Source organism: Nestor notabilis, unplaced genomic scaffold, assembly GCF_000696875.1.
Source record: "Nestor notabilis isolate BGI_N333 unplaced genomic scaffold, ASM69687v1 scaffold2296, whole genome shotgun sequence".
NCBI lineage: Eukaryota > Metazoa > Chordata > Aves > Psittaciformes > Psittacidae > Nestor > Nestor notabilis.
The window spans coordinates 14,310-35,147 of record NW_009931293.1 but is presented as its reverse complement, the minus strand read 5'-3'; the positions used below and the strand labels follow the sequence as shown (position 1 = coordinate 35,147).

The following is a 20,838-nucleotide window of genomic DNA, read 5'->3' as shown; positions in this document are numbered from 1 at the left end:
CTTTTTTAAAGGGTTTCTTTACCTTTTCTTGCTTGGAAGAGGTACATGTTATATGAAAAGAAGTGACTTGCTGTGTTTCTTTATAGTGTATGCTGTATGTGGCAAAAGGTGTGGGAATGCCAAAGAGAAACAAAATGGATACATATTACCCAGTGTGATGTAAATGAGAAAAGAACCATATTGAAATATTTCAGCATGAAATGTGGTAGCTAATTTGCAAGTTCAGAATGTAAAGATATCAGAAGAGTCATTTGCAATACCACTTGACAGTGATAGGCAGTGTCAGCTGGCAGCTGCCAATATCTTTTATTCTCTAATGACATGGGAGCTGTCCCATGGATTTCCATTAGAAATGGTTGTTGCACCAAGAAAGTGCATGAGGAAGTGCATCTGTCTTTAAGGGAGGTCATTACAGTGAGGCATTACTGTTTGCCTGGTCGCTCCATGATGTTACTTTGGGACTGTTGTGACTGTAGTGTTAGGATCCACAAGGATGATAAGAGGGCTGGAGCACCTCCTGTATGAAGACAGGCTGAGAAAGTTGGGGCTGTTCAGCCTGGAGAAGAGAAGGCTGCATGGAGACCTTATAGCAGCTTCCAGTGTCTGAAGGGGGCCTACAAGGATGCTGGGGAGGGACTCTTCCTTAGGGACTGTAGTGGTAGGACAAGGGGTAATGGATTTAAACTTAAACAGGGAAGTTTAGATCAGATATAAGGAAGAAGTTATTCACAGTGAGGGTGGTGAGGCACTGGAATAGGTTGCCCATGGAAGCTGTGAATGCTTCAACCCTGGCGGTGTTCAAGGCCAGATTGGACAGAGCCTTGGCTGACATAGTTTAGTGTGTGGTGTCCCTGCTCATGGCAGGGGCGTTGGAACTAGATGATCTTAAGGTCCTTTCCAACCCTAACTATTCTATGATACTATGATTCTATGACTGTTGTCTGCAGGGAAGCAGCATGTTGTTGACGCAGAGCAGGGAGATGCTGAAGTGAATCGTGGCACTGTGTATCTAGGCAGTGATGCAAAAGCACCAATGCAAAGTTGTCATCAGCCGTGTTCTCTAAATCAGGCCACTGCCACGAGCATTCAGCAACAAAAGCTGCACTCGATGGGTACAGACTGTATGTGCATTTCAACAACGTGTTGCTCTTTTCTACATGTATTGGCCTTTTGGAAGAGATCCCAGCAATAGACAATAGCTTGGATTATGCTTATGGTGCTTCACACCTCTGTTGCCTGACTGAAATTGTTTTAGTAAATGTGTGTAATATAAATTTTTGTATTACGAAAGTAGTATTTTTTTTGGAGGGAGTATTTATAATTGGAACACATTAGATGTGTCAGGCTTTAAATCCGCAATGTCAGTTCTCAAGATCAAATTGAATTGAAGTGATCAAATTTTTAATATTTTAGTGTGCCTATAAAAGTGTCTTTAATAATAGAAATATATTTTACTCTATGAATGATAGAAATCTAACCCTAATTCATCTTTTTCCTTGCGCTTATTTTACTCCTGGCTCTAGAAGTTCCAGCTGTGAGGGCTAATGAAATACTACTTATTTAAACCTGTCCACCAGGAACAGCTTAACCTGGTTTAGCTGGATATATTCTGTTTACATGTTTTTTGTATTTCCCTTTGGAACATTTAGTGGCAATCTATGTAGCCTCATGTTTACATGCTAATAGAAAAATGAATTACAAATTAAATTATTACAGGAAGTATTTGTGAGTGGAGGTTAACTGTGCAGAGCAACCTTTGAAATGCTGCAGCTTTTTGAAGGGGCTTTAGTTTGAAATCATTTGTCTCAGGATGTTATAGCATTTCCAGAGGTGCTTAACTTGTGCTTGAATCATTCTGACATGGTCTGCATGTTGTTTTCAGGCTTATGATTTCTTTATATTCTGATTTTAAAAGACTGCTTCTCATTAAATAGGCTGTATGCTAGCTACTGTATGTTGTAGCATACAAAAAAGCCAACTGTCTACTTCTGTGACATCTCCTGTCAACAGGTTTGGCTTTTCTGTTTTGAACAAATGTGGTGATAAAACAAAAATAATAGAAAGCAAGATTTTTTGATCTGCAAAAAAATGTAACCTGTATAAAAGCTACCTCTACTCTTACAATGGAATTTAGGAAGATAAACTTTTGCAGCATTTCCCCTCTTGTGCTTACAAACATATCACTGTGAGCAAGTTCAGTGTATCAAAAGTGCATCGGCATCATACACAAAAATTGTTAACTGCAAGGTATGTAGGGATTTTTGGGTCAGGATGTTGTTTCTTTTAGCAAAAAAACCCCAACTCTGGCAGTTCATTTTCTGTTACTACAGCTGGCTGTAATTTGCAGGAAGCCAGCATTATTGAAAGGCATTTTCATCTATACATAGGCAAGGAGTTAAAAAACAAGTTGTACTTTCTTCATTCTTCTGTTTCACGATTCAGTGATGTCCATTAAGATGAAATGTGCATTTCTGACTAGAATTCTTGCTGCCTCTGTTCTCTACAGTTTGACACAAAGCTCTTTATCTTACTTTTGCTTTTTCTGAAGTAAGATGGATAGCTATCGATAAATCAGACCATTCCTCTTTCTCCTTGGGAATTATTTGTAAGAGAGCTATCTTTACAGAGGGTATTGGAGAGAAATCATGCTCTATGATAAAACGTCTGTGGCAATTCCTTCCTAACTCAGCCTTACTTTCTGTGAGATTGTTTTCATGGCATCTGGTGTTCATTTTGGTTCAGTCTTGTTTTCTACAAGTAGCTTGCTGTCTAGTGCAAGAAGCCCCCGTCTAAAAGGAGGACTGAACTGGGGGATTACTTACTATGCTTGTAGGAGCCCTCAGTGGATAAATGCCTGCCATGGCCTTCTTAATGAAGTTTGAAACCTCAGTGTTGATTCACTCTATAAAGGGTGAAACACTTTTTTTTACTGTATATGGTTTTTGCTCTGCATTTGATCCCAGCACGCCAGGCTGTGCAGAAGTGACTGATCACTGTACTGTGTGGCTGTAATGTAGGCATAACGATGAGCTTGACTGACAGCACATCTTGTGAAGTAGCTCTTCTCTGTTGGATTGCTGACAGAGGCTCTGCAAGGAGCATATGGTGTTCTTAAAATATGTTTAAGTAACGTCCCTGGGAGAGCTTTACCTACCAGCAGGAGTTTGGCTTGGACCTCCTATTTCTGAGAATTCTGCTGACCTTTTTCCTCATACATTTTTTTGCCACAGTTTCACATGGTTTAGAAAATGGTAAGTTGAAAAATCGATCTGTTGACTAGGAAGAACACATTAGTGAATAACCTGTCTTGAAAAGGATGCACTTTCAACGTGGGAATTATCCAATCTGTACCTTATGACTTCATCCCTTTGTGCATGTTCTGGGTTCATTACCTGGGTTAGAGATTGATTACTCATCTCTGCCTCATCCTGGTTGTTCGGAAACTACTGATATGCATACTTTTAATTATGAGAGCATTGAAATTTGTGATGCTTGCATTATCTTCATTTGTATTCCTCATGCAACTCACAGAAGATGCTGTGCTCGCTTCGCAATTTGTTATGCACAGTTCTTTCCTCCAACAGGAAAGAAAGGATCTTCAGAAAAGCTTTTCATATTTTTTTCTGCACAGCCTGTCACCATGCAGCTCTCTGTGGGCTGGAGTCTATATTTGCTGGCTCCATCAACATAAATGCAAACTGTTCTCTATGTACCTGTGCTTTGGCCTGAGATCTGTCAGTTTAACATCAATATGTATTATGTGCCTCATGAAGGTATTTTCACATACGTTTGTAAGATCTGATCTACAGTCTGTTGACTGAATATGTGATATGAAATCAATTATTTATTAACCACTTGGTATTTATTAGATGCTCAGCTCAAAATGTGCACCTATTAAGAAAGAACATCAACTATTCTAGGGATGGAAATGTGTAGGCAGGTTTGTAAATCTTGTCAGCTGCCAGGTTACAAGAAAGTGGCTCTGTTGGAAGTTTACTGGCCTCTGCACTGCTGCCAGAAATGAAAGGGAGAGACCCATACTTCCCATATTTTGCTTTCCCTGAGTTTTCCTAAATAATACTGCGAGGGGGCAACTCCAGTCCAGGCACCACATGCAATGGGAGAGCCGGGGAGGTCCATCAGTGTTGTGGTATATGTCTCTGCTGTCGTATTTGTAGCACAGTGTGAGAAGCAGCAGCAGTGTGGAGGGGGAGTTGGGAGAGAGAGCAGGTAAGGGGCCCATGCCCCAGCTTGTGCTGAAGCTGCCTTTAGCCATGTCTGCATTTACTGACGCGGGAGCTTTCCTACTACACAGCGTGGCTATGGGCTCTGCTGCAGGGAGGTGGTTTGGTGCTGAGTGTTGGACCATAGTGGTGCCTTCTGGATTTAAAATCTCTAAATAATGAAAGTGATTGTTACAGTATTTCATTTTAAAGCATGTCTTAAACAGAGGAGAAGGGACATTTTCCAACTCTTACTGAGTGAAAGTGAGGCTCTGCATTAGAAAGGGATGCCTCATTTCCAGAGTTAAAAAAGACTTCTCACTGCAAAATGAAAAATTCCTTTCCACACTGTCTTTTTTCCTCATTTATTAATATTGTAAAAAAAACAATGATACCGGCAGTGCCTATCTAATACTTCAGAAATTGTTTACTTAAATGTGATCCTGAAACTGGAGTGCTTTTGGAGGAGAGATGGGAGAGGGGAGGCAGAATCCAGTAGCTATTCTACTAGACTCTCTTCTGCTTTAAAAAATCTCTGCCACTTTTTGAGACTGAAATGACAGTGGAAAGTAAGTGTGCTTGGATAACAGAATGCTTTTAGTCACAGATACATTTAATGTTAACTAGTGACAAAGACTTCCTGACTCTGCAGGAGACATGGTGCCATCCAGAAGTGAAGGCAGACAGGTCGGCATAATGTTTTCCCACTGATCTTCCTGTCCTGGGAGAAGTCATAGCAGTCGAAGAGAAATGCAGGTCAGCGTAGCAGTCCCAGCCATGTGGTGTGTGGTCCCGGAGCAGGGCACTGGTGTGCCCCGCACTGTTAGAGCCTGCAGGCACTCCTGGAGTCTCTGGGGAAATCTTCCTCCAGGCAGGGGCTGGTCGGAGCTCTTGCTCTTGCAGCGGTTGTTCCCAGGTCTCCTCCCACCATTGAGGTAGGGTTGGGAAGAGAATACATGGTTCTTATTCCCACAGCACCTGAGGTTTGGCTGTTGTCATCAGGGCACTCACAGGCTGCCCCTCTGGAAGTTCTCTGTCCGTTGGCAGCAACACAGTGACCTATAGGTTAGTTACAGGGGAGAAATTCGAGGGTGGGGACAGTTAAACCACTCCTGACTGGTTTTGAACTGTAAGACAGCTTTCAATGAAAAAAGGCATGAAGCTACAGCTCCTTTTCCTGTTTTATCTGAACTTCCTTTCATTTGAATTCCTTTTTAGGAATGGCAAGGAATGTACTATGCGAAAAAGAAAAACGGAGATAGCATACAACAAAATGTGAAGATACTACCTGTTACTGGACAGGGAGGGTAAGTATGAAAGCTAAAGCCATGATCTGGGTTGGAATCAAGGCTCAGTTTAGAGTTCAATTGCTTTCAGCAGACAATGGGGTTACTGTTACTAAGTGTAAAGGAAACTTATGCAAAGAAGGGTGCCTGAGAGCTCTGCATTTGATTTCTTGGGGCAAAATCAACTTTGCATGCTGTGTGCAGGGAAAGCAAAATTCTAATTCTCCCCAAAAAGGAGCCAAAGATACAGATGTGTTTACTTGTTACTCTGACTCTTCTAATGCTCCATGAAGTGCAAGTGCACCCTCCTTTTTCTGTGCCCCGTGCTGGGACCACCAGAACCTATGTCCTGTTGCTCTGTGCACCCCCTGTGCTCATCTACTCATGACTGTTGCCGAGTGTCTTTATGGGAGGGGTCATGGTGTGTTTTGATCCTGGTCAAAATTCAAGCATTTCCTGATTTTTGTCCAACTTCCACTTGGTCCCCATTTGGAGCACACAGGTATATGTTAGTTACCTGTACCTTTATGATGAGTCCTTCTACAGTATATTGGAAAACAAAGTGGATCAGACTGCATGCAGTAGTAGTTTCAAAGCCCTCTAAGGCAACTTGAACATTAATTAAAATCACAGCACATTATCTTCTGGAGACAATCATTTAGAAAGGTGTGTGTTCATGAAGGAAAGGCCAAATGCAGTTTCTTCAGGCAGTTACTTCCTAAAAAAAAAAAAAGTGGTTTGGGTTGATTTCATCCCTGAAAGTAATTCATGTTCTCTACTCCCCATCAGTAGAATAAAAACATCTAAGACCAATATATATTGCATACATTGCTTCTTAGGGAACAATGTAAGCCCATTTAAAGCTGGCTTAGAAAGTGTCCCAGTAATCCAGGGTGCAGTTTTCAGTTTGATTGCTCTATCCCTAAATCCTATATAAGGTTTTGGTTGCTGGACTGCACTCTTGCATGTTTTGCATTTATATCATATTGAAACATCCTACTTTAGCCCAGAAGAAGCTGGGGTGGTGGGGGGAGAAAGAGGAGGAGATAATCTTTGCAAAAGATGCTGCTATTTTGTATTCCCTGTCACATGCAGAACTGTAGGATTTTTCCATTCCCAGTTGAGCCTTCCTGCCAGGACAGGATTTGTCCTATGTGAATTTGTTGCTCTTACCCATTTGGTGTATCAGAGTGAATTAGAGCTGAGGTTTGAATGGGAATTAACACACTGTTTTTTGCCTACAGAAAGATTAGACACTATGTGTCAATTAGTAGACTGTGCAATGACAACAATAAGGTAAGTGAAAATAGTACTATGCTTGCCTTAGCTTGAGCCCTAAATATTACAAAAGAATGGGAAAGTTCTCACTAACTGGATTTCTCATGCTGAATTGTAGGCGGAGAAGACATGTGAATGTATTCAGGCTGAATCTCAGACAGGTATGACACATCTCTCCTGTCCTAATAACTGGAGAACGTACCTAAGGAAAGAATAAAGTCCATTGTTAGTGATCTGACAGGAAACCGCAGTTGCACAGGACAGTCTGAACGGTGCTATTTAGCTGGGAATCCAGCTCCAAAGGCAGGAAAATAAATACAAGCCCTCTCTACCTGCCTCATTTGTTTTAGAAGTGATATAAAGGAACCCACCCTTGAAAACACAGTAATAGGGCTCCAAGTTGGTATTGTGGTATTTCTGGATCCTCATTTATGTCCACATGAAAAGTGTCACATTTCACTTGTAGGTAGTGGATCCCTGTGACAAAATTAGAAATAAGAAGGATGCCATCAAGTCATTGTGTTACTGTGGCTGGTCTATAGCTAGTGGCACGTATGTTTGCGTTGCTTTTAACTGTGTTGTGGGGTATTTGCACAAGTGGAAATGAGGATGACCAACACTACCATTCACCCTTATCCCACATATCAACAAGTTAATTAAGGCATCCTTGGCATCCATGCTGCAGGTACTTGTTAATTGTAGCCTTGGTAGCTCAGGTGGTATCTGTTGGAGTCCATAAGGGACCTAAGATACATTGCTTATTTTCCTACCATGTGGTCTGCTTTGGTCCACCAGTTCTTTGTGGCAATTGTTACTTGAGTGATCTCAGGTGTGTTGCACAAGTTATATTCACAACTCCAATTGTGTCACAGTGTCAAAAGAGGAACTTTTCCTTCCATGTTGTTAGATCCCTTGTGCAAAAACACTTAGGCCTGTTCTGCCAGAGCATGACTGGGTTCATGACAGTGTAACTGTTTAAAAAGGAGCTTTCACTGGCTCTCATCTTTGTGGTAACTGTCACTCAGCTGCTACCAGGCTTTCTCTGACTTTCAGTTGATTTAGCATATGTCTTAAGCACAACTTAATGTCATTCATTGTACAATGTTATTTCTCCACAGATATTCAGACTTGCAGGCAAAAAGACATGAGGAAAGGATCACTAGATGTCAGATCCACAACATCACGAGGGAGTGATGGTACGTTAAACAAGTAAATTTTCCCAATTTCCCAATATATGTTCAGATTTTTATCAGCATACATACGCACACATACAAATATAGGTAAGTATATATGTGTATATATATGCATACATAAATATGAATAAAATAGCAAGTCATGAACAACCTTATATTTGTCAAATAGCCCCATTTTCTTCTCTTGAACTATTTTGAATCTTTTTTTTTTTGAGCCAGTGGAGAATGGAAGGCTATTGTCTACCATCCTGCATGGAAGACCTCATGAGATTCAAAACAGCTACTTAAGTACAAGTGTCAAACTCTAAGCCTAGAAAATGACTACATTTATTACCTCTTCTCTAGATAAAAATGTGAAGATAGTTTTTTTACTAATTTGTTTTGTTTTCACTATGTTGTATTTTGCCCCATTAGATTGCCCCAAACTTGATAGATGAGTCACATATTCAAAAATGTGATACTTAGATGATTTTGTTAAAGCATACATCATTACAGTCTAGGCAGCATATACTGTTGAAACATGGAAGTAGTTCTGTGACAGTGAGGATACAATCATGCCGCAGTATAGCAAAGATAGCACTGATTCTTCTTCTTAAGAGCTGCTTAACACAAAGAGTAGCAGAGATTTTACAGGTAGCACAACGTAATTATGCTGAAAAATCCCATCTTGGCCTTTTCTCTACAGAACCAAAATTGCTAACTGATAGAAAACATTTGTTTTCCAATTTCCAGTGAATAATAGGCCAGGACCTCTGCCATTTTAATTTGTCATAGCTGTCTTCACTTCAAAGGAGCTTCACTGATTTGCCTCAGCTTGGAAGCTGACTCATTATGACTTGTCGTGTTTCATCAGGGAGCAAAATTTACCTACCTGTGCTTGCCAGTTTATACACACACACATCTGTAGTCTTTTACTGATTTTTAAATGAATATTTTATTTAGTTAAAATAAAAAAAAAAACAGAAACAAAGCTGTACTTCTGCCAAGCTGTTACAGTTACTTATCTCTGATCAGGGATATCAGTGGTTCAGCAAGCATCTCTTTGCACTTGTGTGTCCCCCGCATAACAAGCAAGTATATGCATTCTGCAGTAGATTGCCTCTGAAGGGCACAGCAGGGTAAGCAGTTCAGAATATGAATACAGATTTCTTGGCTGAATCCTCCTGCCATGCCTTGTTGCTGAAATCAGGATACAAATTTTACTTTGTTTTCCACACAGGCAGCTCACAAAGGCGGCGCTCTTCTATGGCCAGGGTACATTCCATGACTATTGAAGCACCCATCACCAAGGTAATGTGCACTGGCACTAGCTGTTGTCAGTTATGCTGTACTGGAGTACTGGGGCACAAGGCTCTCATCCAGACTGAGGAGCAAGGCAGCGCTGGCCTCTGGTGCAGCTTCTTCCCCCGTTCCACCTGCCCACTGGTGGAGTGCCAAAAAGCGAAGTGCTCTGAACAGAGTTCTCCCAGGTTGGCTTAGCAGAGTGCCCTCCATGTGGTCTGCCATTGCATGACCCTTTTGTAAGGACTTTTGCCTATGTGAAGGAGGGGCGAGAGTTCCTCCTTCTTACTTACAAATGCATTGTAAACTGCCTTCTGAAATCATTCAAGGATTTGGCAAAAATCAGCTCATTAATAAATTGAGAGAGGCCAATGGGAGGTTATATTAAATCTATTCAGAGATGTTTTGAGGCTGTGCCTTGAATGGGAAAGTTATTAATAAGAATGTTTTAAAGGTCACAATCTTGTTCCCAGAGTCAGTAGCAAACATCAGTGCTTTATTAACATCCCTTTCATTTTGATTCATCCACATGTGGATTGTAGATCTTATTTATTTGCTATGAGTTTTCCATAGTAATTGATGGGTGTCTCTGTTTTTTCTTAAATAACTTCTAAATTCAAAACATACCTCATGCTAAACTAGGTAATAAACATCATCAATGCTGCACAAGAAAGTAGTCCCATGCCAGTTGCAGAAGCTTTAGACCGGGCTTTGGAGATTTTAAGAACCACTGAGTTGTACTCTCCACAACTGGGGACAAAAGATGAGGATCCACATACAAGTGACCTCGTTGGAGGGTTAATGACAGTAAGTACATACACAAATAGCTATTGATTAATGTTTCACTGCCTGATTTTCCTAGTTACTCAGTCTTTATAGTACAGCATGTGCTTTGCCTCTACAATGCAAATTTTCAGGAAAAACTGCACACTTTTTTTTTTATTTCTTCCTCCTCCCCAAAAATATTGTAGCTCTGAAAATGGGAAGAAAATTGACAAGTCCCTTTGAAGCATTGGTTTTGGTAGCAATGGAAAGGAAAGCCAATTCTTTTTCCAATGGGATTAATTTTAGAAAGGTATAGATGGGAGAGGAAGAAAGAAAGATAGCTAGACACTTGTATTTATTTATTAGGGTTAGAATGGCAGGTTTTGGGAGGTTTTCAGTGTATAGGAAGAATGTGTTTTCAAAAGAATACAAAATATGTATTTTTGTGGCTATTTCTTGGATTACATTTGTACCCAGACAGACTCAAAGAAAGACCAAAGTGCTTTGAGCTAGAAATATGAACGTTCATGTATTAAAACACAATCATGCTCCACAGAACTCATAATTTAATTAAATAAGGCAAGGAAAAGACTGAAGAAGGCATTTATTATGTTGTTACATTATGAAAAGAGGAATGGGGACATTGGAAGAAGAAGTGGTGTACCCAAAGTTAACAAAGGCCATATGGCAAAGCAAGACTTGAACCCAAACCTTCAGAGCTTGGAGTCTGGCCCTCCTGATAACTAGATGAACTTGGATGAATGTTACCTGAGCCTTAAGGATTTGTATTCCCATTAGTCTGTACGTTTTATATAAAAGGCAACCTTAGGAAAAAAAACAACAGTGCTGGATGGAAAAAAGCTCATGAGATGTGAGTTTTTCAGGGATTTCTCTGGGCTGTTATCATGTCATGCTGTAATTATCAAGGTGTCTTTGCAATATCTATCAGAATATTGAAACAGTTTACATATATTTTTGCCTTTAAAATACCACAGCAAATATCTGATCAGGAGAAACATATATTCCAGAAGACCTGAATGGTTCATATAGGGTTGAATTTAGTTAATAGTCAAAATCTTTCTCCTTTTTATGAATTGTTGATTCTTACATACATTTGTATTCTGGCTGTATTCAGTCCATGGTCCCAGAACATGTAGGTAAGAGTATTGCAGAATACAAAATCATTACTAAAGATAAAACAAAGACTATTTTATGGAGCAATAGAAAAGCTGAGAAAATTAATTTCAGAGTATGAGGGTATATGGTATAGTACGAGTTTTAAAATGATCTGGGAGAAACATTTTTTCCAGCAAAGGCTCTGTTAAAAACAGAATCATATTATTCCATTTAATATTCAGAAGTTATGTCTGAGTAGGAGAACAAGAAGCAGGTTATTGAATTTGAACTCTCAAGCAGAATTCGTGATGGGAAGGGCATTTGGAGTTCAAAGATGGACTTGCCAGATACAAAACCACCTGCTATTTCAACTCTTAAAAAACTCATATTTGATTCTAAATGATAGACAGCATCCTAAATGGTGTCCTAAATATTTGTGTGACAGCATGCTGTTGAAGAGTCACTGTGGCAGTTATAGGAGTAGTAGCCCCTTTTACATCACAAAACTCCAGACTCATTTACTTATAAATGTGAAAATAAGAATGAGATAGAACAATTCTTTTAAGTGCAGATATTCTTTGTTCAGATACAGCATCCACATTTACTTCTGCTATGCTTTGTGTGCATAACATTTTCAGTAAGGTGCATTCAGAAGGATTTTTTTTTAAATAAGTGTTTTTTATGTCATGGGTATTAATGTGCAGTAACTAACAGCTCTATACCTCAGAAGAGCAAGCAGGATTTGGGCTGCAGCATTTAGAAGTATGAGGTGAAAAGGAAATATTAAATGTATCATTCTGTTAGTTTTAATCCTTTGTCTCAGTTTGCACATCTAGGCACCGTGCCAGAATTTAGCTTAGGAGGCACTGAATTGGAGTGTGAACAAGCATACGTTCCTCTATGATAGAAAGGAAGCCCCAGAGTAATTTGTTGCTCTGCAATCCCAGAAGCAAATCATGAGATTCTTATGCTGCTGAGGTGACCTGATCTGTCAATACCAGAGGGAGAAGAGCAGAAGCATGTCTCCACCCATTCCCTCCCACATCCACCTTTTTGCTTGCTGATGGAAAGTATGTGGACATACCGTGGTTTGTGGTACACATCGAGAACCTGTGTGTGTTGTCCAGAGGTGGATGCGAGGCTGTAATTCCAGACTCCCATCTGCACCTGAGTTTTTAGCTGTCTGAGTTCATATTGTATCCTGCAGTTTCATGTTGTATCTTGCAGTTTCTCATCCATTATGAACTATATGCAGAAAAGGCAAATCTTAACAGTACACACAAATAAGAGAGAGGCAGCTTTGATGACTGTGACAGGTTGCAGGTAGATTTCTTTAAAGTCATTGTGCTACTATTTAGTATCATCATCTTATAGACCTTTTGTATAATAGCCTCCTTTTAACTCTCAGCTTTTATTTGACAGGATGGTTTACGAAGATTATCAGGGAATGAATACATATTGTCAGCAAAACGTAAGTTTTAACTGGGTGGTTATTGAGATATTAAAACATGTTAAGAAATTTAAGAAATAGAAGAAATGTGATCAGATGTTCTTTTTTATAAGCATTGTTTGTTTTTATTTTTATTTAAAAGCATTGTTCTGCAGCATTACTGAGCTTTATAGAAACAAGAGTTGCTAGGCATTATTACAGAAAACATCTACATTGAGTAAAAGGGTAATTAATGGTGATCTGCAAATGTACTCCTCAACAGAAAGTCATCAGGTTGCTGGCAGTTTGAGCTCTCCAATCTCCCTCAATGACATACCCCCACGGATAACAGAGGCAATGGAAAATGAAGAACAGTGGGATTTTGATATCTTTGAACTTGAGGCTGCCACTCATAAAAGGTCAGTAAACTCAAGAGCTGATAAACTGAAGTTGCTGAAAACTGACTTAAATGTCATCCTGTAATCAGCTCTTTAATTTCTCTACCTGTGATTTTAAAGTGGAATTACTTCTAATTTCAAAGTCAAGTGTTTGAAATCTTCGCATTGTCATTTCTAGTTCTGTATGAACCTATTAAATATCTTCTGTTTCATCATGCACTGTTTCCTGCAGATTCCCAGTGGATGTAAGTGAAGATTATATATCTCTGATATGGTATAATAACAAAACAACATAATTTAAAAAGTCTTCTGTTCTCAGTAATAGAAAAGTTCTACAAATCAAATTGTGGTCTTGTGGAGATTCACATTCAAATTATGGCCAACTGCACACAAAGTCAACATGCTGGTCTTAATTTGATCAGTTGATACAAATCATGTTTTATTTTCTTTCCATATAATTGGGTAATTTTTATTCCTAAATAGTTCAAATACAACAGAATTCCTATTGCCTTTCTCTGGGATTAGAGGAAGGTCTTTATTCTAAAATCTTGGCAGGCTACATACTATGTATAAGATTAACTGAAGAATATTTACTCATAAAAAGTAGGGCACACCAATTTCCATCACAGAAGTTTTGATAGACTGTACTTCATTAGTAACAAGTGCTCCCACTAAGTCTGTAAATTCATCTTTCTCTTTAAATCCTTGGTTTTATTTTCTGATGCCAATCAAAAGTTCTCCTTTGGGTCTCGTTTCATTTATCATGCTTTGTCTTAGCTTACAGTGTCTACGAGACACTAATTTGGAGGCTAGATTCTGCAGTGAATTGACTATCTTAAACCTTTGTCAAAATCCCAGATCTGGAGCTTTGAAAAATATTCAAGAACAATGTCTAACAAAGATATCAGGCAGTTAGTTAACATATATGCACTTCATTTTCAGACCATGGTTTTATGAGTCAAAATAAAGTGGAAAAAACCCAGGGTGTTTATTCTTCTTTAAAGTGATTTTACTGTAAGTGAAGAAATTTGCTTCCAGTTACCTCAGGTTTTAGTTTTTGGTTTCTTTGTTTTTTCCTTTGCTATTTCTATTCTATTTCTAATGAAGTGCTACAGACACAAATATTTTGTCTTCTCAATTCCTAGTGGAAACCAATAAAAAAAAAAAAAAAAAAAAAGAAAATTCAAAATGTAATCAGTTTGTGTGATTTTAAACATCTAATACACACATTGCAGTAACTTAACAATTAATGAATTAATTACCCCAGCCAACATGCATGAGATCACCAGATAGGCTGCTCTGTTCTTACTGATTTGGAGAGACCACAGAGGGACAAAGGAGGTACTTTGTTGCCTGTCTTCTTATTAAAGGTATTATAATGATGATTGCTTCTTGCTGTGTTTAAATAAAGGCAATTCATTTATTAAGAGAATTAAAGTGATCTTCAATGAATCACAAGTATGAGTATGTTGTTAGTATTGTCTTCAAGTCCAAGCAGACATAGGGTAGTAAAGTCAAGATAATACATGAACTCTAAGCTTTAGTGCATTATAGTTCATTGACACAGAAACCTAGAGAGACCTTTGTCTCACAGTGCTATGTAGGAGGGAATTAAGAGGGATTTAACTTTAGTATGTCGTGGTTCTAGTGTTTGACACAGTAATGTTGAGCAGTTTTGCCAGATGTACCTCCAACTCTAAATGACCTCAGCAGCTCTGAATGACCTCACCTCATCTGCCAGGTGCAGCAAAAAATCAGAGTGCTTGATGCACCTGGAATCAATCAGGAAAGTGAGATGCCAAAAGAAGGATTTAACATGTATTTTTGAGAATACAGGTTTGAAAATATTTACCACTATACCTGTTCTTCTTAAGTAAAAAATGTATTGGACAAGAAAACAGTGATAATAACTGGGTTTAAAAAGAAGTCTAGTGGACTAAAACTTGATTTTTTTTGAACTTTATTTGCTCTATTAAATATATTGCACTTTCACAGCTTTCAGATTAGAAATATTCTGTACTGCTGTTCTGATCTTCAGACACCTGCCAGTGGTCTGGGTTTAAATTGTGCAGTTTGGCCTGGGAGAAGCAAGAGTACTGGAATACAGTGGTACTGGCTATTTTTGGAGATAGGTCTCAGACTGCGTTAGCCTGAAGGTTCTTAACGCTCTTCTAGAAATGGCATACTCTGGCCTGGCATTTGCTTCCAGAATAGTGCCATCTCTCAATCCCTATTGCATTCAAAGCCAATGAGGAATGGAAGCCTGCAAGGGTGGGCATAAAAGAAATGGAACAGATCTGCAGCACAGAAAGAATAATGATTGCAGTATGCAATCACTCATGCAGAGTTTAGTACTTGCTGGTTTATCTCATTTTGACTTCAGTCTACATGTACCCAGCATAGGCTCCCCAAGCCCCAGAATAGTGCTAGATGTAGTACAGCAGCAATATGGAACCTTTTTATATTCCTGGAAGTGTCAGGAACTGGCATGGTTCTGTGTGCAGATGATGGGTAGGCAGAACATTCTACAGGTTTAGACTGTAATTCTGTAACAAGTCCTTATACCCAATCTGACATGTCATCGGTTAAAAATTCATACTATTTATGCTATGTAATATTCTCTCAGCTCATTTATCTTAAAACTTTGTGTTTATTTTTCTCCACAGGCCTTTGGTTTATCTTGGTCTCAAAATATTTGCTCGCTTTGGAATCTGTGAATTCCTAAACTGTTCAGAATCAACTCTGAGGTCATGGTTACAAGTTATTGAAGCTAACTACCATTCCTCCAACTCCTACCATAATTCTACTCATTCAGCAGATGTACTACATGCCACTGCTTATTTCTTGTCTAAAGAAAAAGTAAAGGTGAGTCCGTATTTATAAGAAATAGTGTAGGTGGGAAGTACAGGTACGATCAAAGGAAGATCTCTCAAAAAAAGATGCCAAGAGCCAAATGTCTACCTAATGCCAACCAGTTTGGTAACTCTGAGGTCAAAGAACTGGGCTGTTTTACATGAGTTCTAGGATCTTTCTTTTAGTACATATGAAAGGGTGGATACTAATATTACAGGAATTCAGCTGTTCTTGATGGGAGAGTAAGAAAACAAACTTTTAAAACAAAACTTCTTCGTGTAGTTAAATTTTCTCAGACAGGTGAGCTAATGACACAATTATTTTTGTGACAGTACATGCCAAATACAGATTTAATGTAACAAATCACCTCTTAAGCCTTGTGATAGTCATTTTGCAGAAGACTCCCAGGACAATATAGGCCATAAAAAAGGTTTAGTGTTTCTAAAGCTGTATCACCCACTGGACAAGATGCCCTGAGGCTTCAAGAGACTGCATTGAAGGGGAGTATTGAAAAAGATTAGTTGTTGAAGTTTCTTGTACCATAACACCCGCTGGCATATTACAGCCACTGAGAACCAGAATAAATCGGATCAGCCTTTGTTCTCACATGGCCAGAGGGCAGACTGGAGAAGTGAAATTATAACAGTGCTTACAAGTGTATGCAGTGGAGTGGCAGTACATATTTCTGATTTTTTGGATAGAAATTCCTATCGTGAATTGGCCTGCATAAGGATTGTGCTAGTGACAGGCACCTGGCTGAGACATTTGTGGCTATAAAAAAGCTTCTGGCAGCTCATTAAATCTGTAGCAAGTCCCTTAACCTGGAGCTGCAGCTCATTAATATGCTCTCCAGAGTCTGACTTAAAAATACGATATGCCAAGTGATGTTTTCAGCACCTGATTTGCCAAAGGTTTAGCTGGTCTTCCCAAGAATATCTATGAAAAACAGACAAGATCTGGACTCATTTCAATGCCACAGAAGCATGACTGCCGCCTCCTTTTCCAGAATGTTGTTTCCATTCCTCTGTAGATACAGGAAGAGAAAAAAAATGTTGCGGCAGAAGATGGAGCAGAATCAAAGCTCAAAATTCTCTCTTTATCTTTTCAGAGTTAGAGCCCAGCTGCTTTTGTGTTGTCCAGAGTGCAACTTAACCTAAACACAGAAGGCCAGATTCTGCCACTTAAACACTGAGATTTTTTTCAGTGATTGAACTCAGTTCTTGCCTGGGAAAATCTTCTGCCTTCCAAATTGAAGCAGTATCCTCAGAACCATTTCCACTTCTGTGCCACAGGAGTTAAGATAACAAAGTTAGAATCTGTGACCTGAAGTTGGGGGTAAGGGTGCTGTAAATCCCCATGAAGTTTGTTATGTCAGACTCAGGGAGTAATTGTCTGATGCACTGTGGTCCTACGGGTCAAGTCTTCTCCAGTTTCTGTCCATTTTCCCGTCCACACAGGTCTTTCTCAGCCAGACTGAGCACTGGCTTATATGTACCTCTGAGGAGAGCCTGTCCTAAAAATCTCTCTTTCCTAACTTCATACCACAAAAATAAAATCCCATGAGCAGCAGCTGAAAGAAAGAAGGAAGAAGCTAACACATGGCAGATAATGTTTCAGACAATGCTAACTACGAACCTGGAGTGGAAATATTTCTTTGTCTTTTCTTATCCTCTACAAGACACTCTTGGCAGTCCTTAATGAATAATATCCTATCTGCATCAAGTCAAGTCACTGCATGAATTTCAAGAGGTGTAAAGTAGGGTAGGGATTGTTTTTTCACCTACCGAGTCTAACCATTCTGAATGGAACTGTCAAAGTCAGTATAAAATTTGGACCTTACATTCAAGCTAATTGGAATGGAAATTATCTGCCCTGCTCCCAGGTTCAAGTGGGAACATGTCTGCTTTTTGTGTCTCTTTCTTTATTAGATTTTTTTACATAATTCTTTCGTATCTGTGATCCTTCACAAAAAGCCAGCATACACACAGCATAAAGGCTAGTTTCCAAATGTATGCAATATATTTCTGAGATGCTTGGTTCTTTATCTCCTTTATGCTTTTAATACGGTGTTAAAACTGAAGTACAAAACCTTAAAAGTCAAATAGTTTTGTATTTCATTGTAGAGTAGATATAATTAGACATAAAGCAATGGCCAGTGAAAGTAGACATAAAGCATGGAGCACAGCATGCTAGCAGAATCAGAACCTGATACAGAAAGTATAGAGCAGAGTCATGTCATTTTTCCATGGATGTAAACCATCAAGTATTCTTCACAGAATTCATATTAGCTGTATCCCCAGGGCACTGTTATAGAACGGGATATATGGGAAACATTCCTTACAGATTGTAAACCTAGCTAGCATGTAAATGGAATGTGATTAGGACACATTAAGTTTCCAAAAGAAATGAAGGGGTCTGGTGGAAATAAAATAATTTTTAGCAGTATTGGTCTTTTTTCTGAGCCAAATACCCTGACTCCAAGTGAAAGTGGTTTCTGTGTTGTTAGGAAAAAAAAAACCACCCTAATTTATTACTTTGTATTTGCTTAATTTGATGTGCTTCATGAAAGCTGGGGCTAAGGCTAAATTCAAGAGGCACAAAATGGCCAAAAAACTTATGCAGTGTTCAATGAAGCTTAAAATGAATTTTCCATTGCTCTGTCTAGAACATCTGACCCTTACTGCAGACTCCTGGCTTTTATTCCTCAGCAACTTGGCTTAATCTTATGGACAGAGTAGGGTTTCCCGTGAGTCTGCCAGGAAAACTAAGCATCCTTCTGTTTTCAGCAAACTCTGGATCCGATTGATGAGGTTGCCGCACTCATTGCTGCCACAGTCCATGATGTGGATCACCCAGGAAGAACAAATTCTTTCCTGTGCAATGCTGGCAGTGAGCTGGCAATTCTCTACAATGACACCGCAGTGCTGGAGAGCCATCACGCTGCCCTGGCTTTCCAGCTCACCACCAGAGATGGCAAATGCAATATATTTAAAAATATGGAGAGGTAAGCTTAAAACCCAGGGTCCTTGTCTGCTCACCAACATCTCTCACTTTCTTCTGTGTAACATAAGATAATGCAGTCAAGCATCCTAGAGGGGCACAGTGCCTTGTGGATAACTGTCCATAGCCTTTGTGGAAGTTTACTTCTAAAAAAGTAGGATTGTTTCTGCCTGTCCTGCATATACTTAGGAGTAATCCCATGGCTTCAGTTCCCCCTGTGGATAAAAAGGCAGACCTTATCTATGGAATTTAGTGTGAATACTAATGTCAGGAAGTCTAGAGGAATCATTTTGTATCACTGGATATAGAGGACAAGCTATGGCTGAGTGGGTAGATGTTTGCTGGGTAGAACAAGGATAGAAAGAGCCACAGAGCATCAGTCACAAACTGAATGCCTTGTTTCAGTGGGAAGGACAGTGAAGGACCTGTTGTTCTTCCAGCCTTAGAAAGGCATTTAGGATGAGGATGGGGCCATTTTGTTGGCTCTCTCAAGATACAGCGAAAAAGTACTGCTGAAAACTTGGCTGGAGCATAGGCCACTGCCCGACTGTCTGTGCTTAAAAACCTTGGAACCATACGGGTGTGGCGTGTCCTGGCAGCCCTCCTGAGTAGCTGGTGCCTTTGCTTCTGCCCAGCGCTTGCACTGTTTCTCCTAGAGATCCAGTCATACCTTTAGCACATATGTCTCTGCACACCAAAGGGTACTTCATCCAACATAGATGCAGCTGCCCAAGCCTTTATTACTGTTCTGTCCTCCCCTAGCACCTCTTTTCAACAGAAACGGACTGTAGCATTTTTGTTAGACTTGTTTTAGCTAGCAGCCCTTTGTGAACCAGCCAGCATTCTTAATTGTTTCCTTCTTTAAACAGGAATGAGTATCGAACCCTTCGCCAAGTCATTATTGACATGGTCTTAGCAACAGAAATGACAAAGCACTTTGAGCATGTCAACAAGTTTGTCAACAGCATTAATAAACCCTTGGCAGCGCTAGAAGAAAATGGGGTAAGCGACACTGCAAGTCCTCCTTAAAACGACTAGGCAGGGACTGGGGACCCTTGGCAGTAGGAAATCTCCACATGGTATTCTGGGAAAGTTCACCAGAAATGTGGAGGGAGAGAGACAGAAATGTGTCTTGCACCTCTGGGTTTGAATGCCCTTCTGCTTAACGTGGTTGTCACACCACTGAGGGTGAGCGGGACTCACTTCGATCCTATTAATACTGCAGTGTTATGATGTCATACTTGGGACCAGAACCTTGGGCTGTCTGTTTTCCTGTGAAAAATGCCATTTTGATGAACACAGTCACTCCCATGGACAGAGTGCTAGCAGCAAGACTTGGCATTGTTGTTGGCCATTTCCGCAAAGAAGGCAAGATCTGCCTTGGAACAGAAACCGATTTACACCCTCAGTCACAACAGGAACCGCTGGTGGTGCAGCATACGGGCAGGTGATTGACTGCCATATGGTGCTTTCTGTGGAAATAAGGGCCCTCAGCCTCCAGCGCTGCCTGACAGCACTCATGGGTTCCCTGTCTACTTTCTTTTTTAATCTTTAAAATAGATGATGGTGGCATTATAGATCATATAGACGTAATCAATAGCCATCTGGAACCCCACAGACAAAATGAAATTGCCTGTTAAGAACTCATTCTGAAAAAAATACACCAGTTTCAGTAACAGCTTCAACCAGCAGGTTTTTTGCCAGTAAGAGCAGTGTATAATTTTGTTGGAATGTTTTTTTGCAAGGAGAAGGTTTTCAGAAATGGTTATAAAAGTGTATGGGTGGCAACGTCCTGTAGGAGCTGTAGTGGTTTTCTGTGTTTTCTTACCATGTTTTTTAGAAAGCCACATTTATGACTGTTGTGTATAATGGGGGAGGGCAGTCTTTTTATTATATGAAGGTAGGAGAGGAGCAAGTCTTGTTCCTTCATCCATCAGAAGCAGACTGGAGCTTAACTGGAGAAAAGTACCTTTGTCCACAAGAAGCAAAATGTTTCCCTTCTTTTGGTTGGGAGTT

The 20,838-nt window shown here is 39.7% G+C and overlaps 1 protein-coding gene across 1 annotated transcript in view; it reads left to right on the top strand.

The window, feature by feature from the left end:
- PDE8A (phosphodiesterase 8A) overlaps positions 1–20,838 on the top strand; it is a 33,652-nt gene that overhangs the window by 8,490 nt on the left and 4,324 nt on the right. The window contains exons 8-18 of the mRNA XM_010015815.1: positions 5,442–5,530; positions 6,754–6,805; positions 6,906–6,948; positions 7,906–7,983; positions 9,200–9,270; positions 9,904–10,068; positions 12,565–12,613; positions 12,855–12,990; positions 15,636–15,834; positions 18,609–18,826; positions 19,692–19,836. Of these exons, the coding sequence (XP_010014117.1) occupies positions 5,442–5,530; positions 6,754–6,805; positions 6,906–6,948; positions 7,906–7,983; positions 9,200–9,270; positions 9,904–10,068; positions 12,565–12,613; positions 12,855–12,990; positions 15,636–15,834; positions 18,609–18,826; positions 19,692–19,836 (1,245 nt within the window). The remainder of the gene's footprint in view (positions 1–5,441; positions 5,531–6,753; positions 6,806–6,905; positions 6,949–7,905; positions 7,984–9,199; positions 9,271–9,903; positions 10,069–12,564; positions 12,614–12,854; positions 12,991–15,635; positions 15,835–18,608; positions 18,827–19,691; positions 19,837–20,838) is intronic.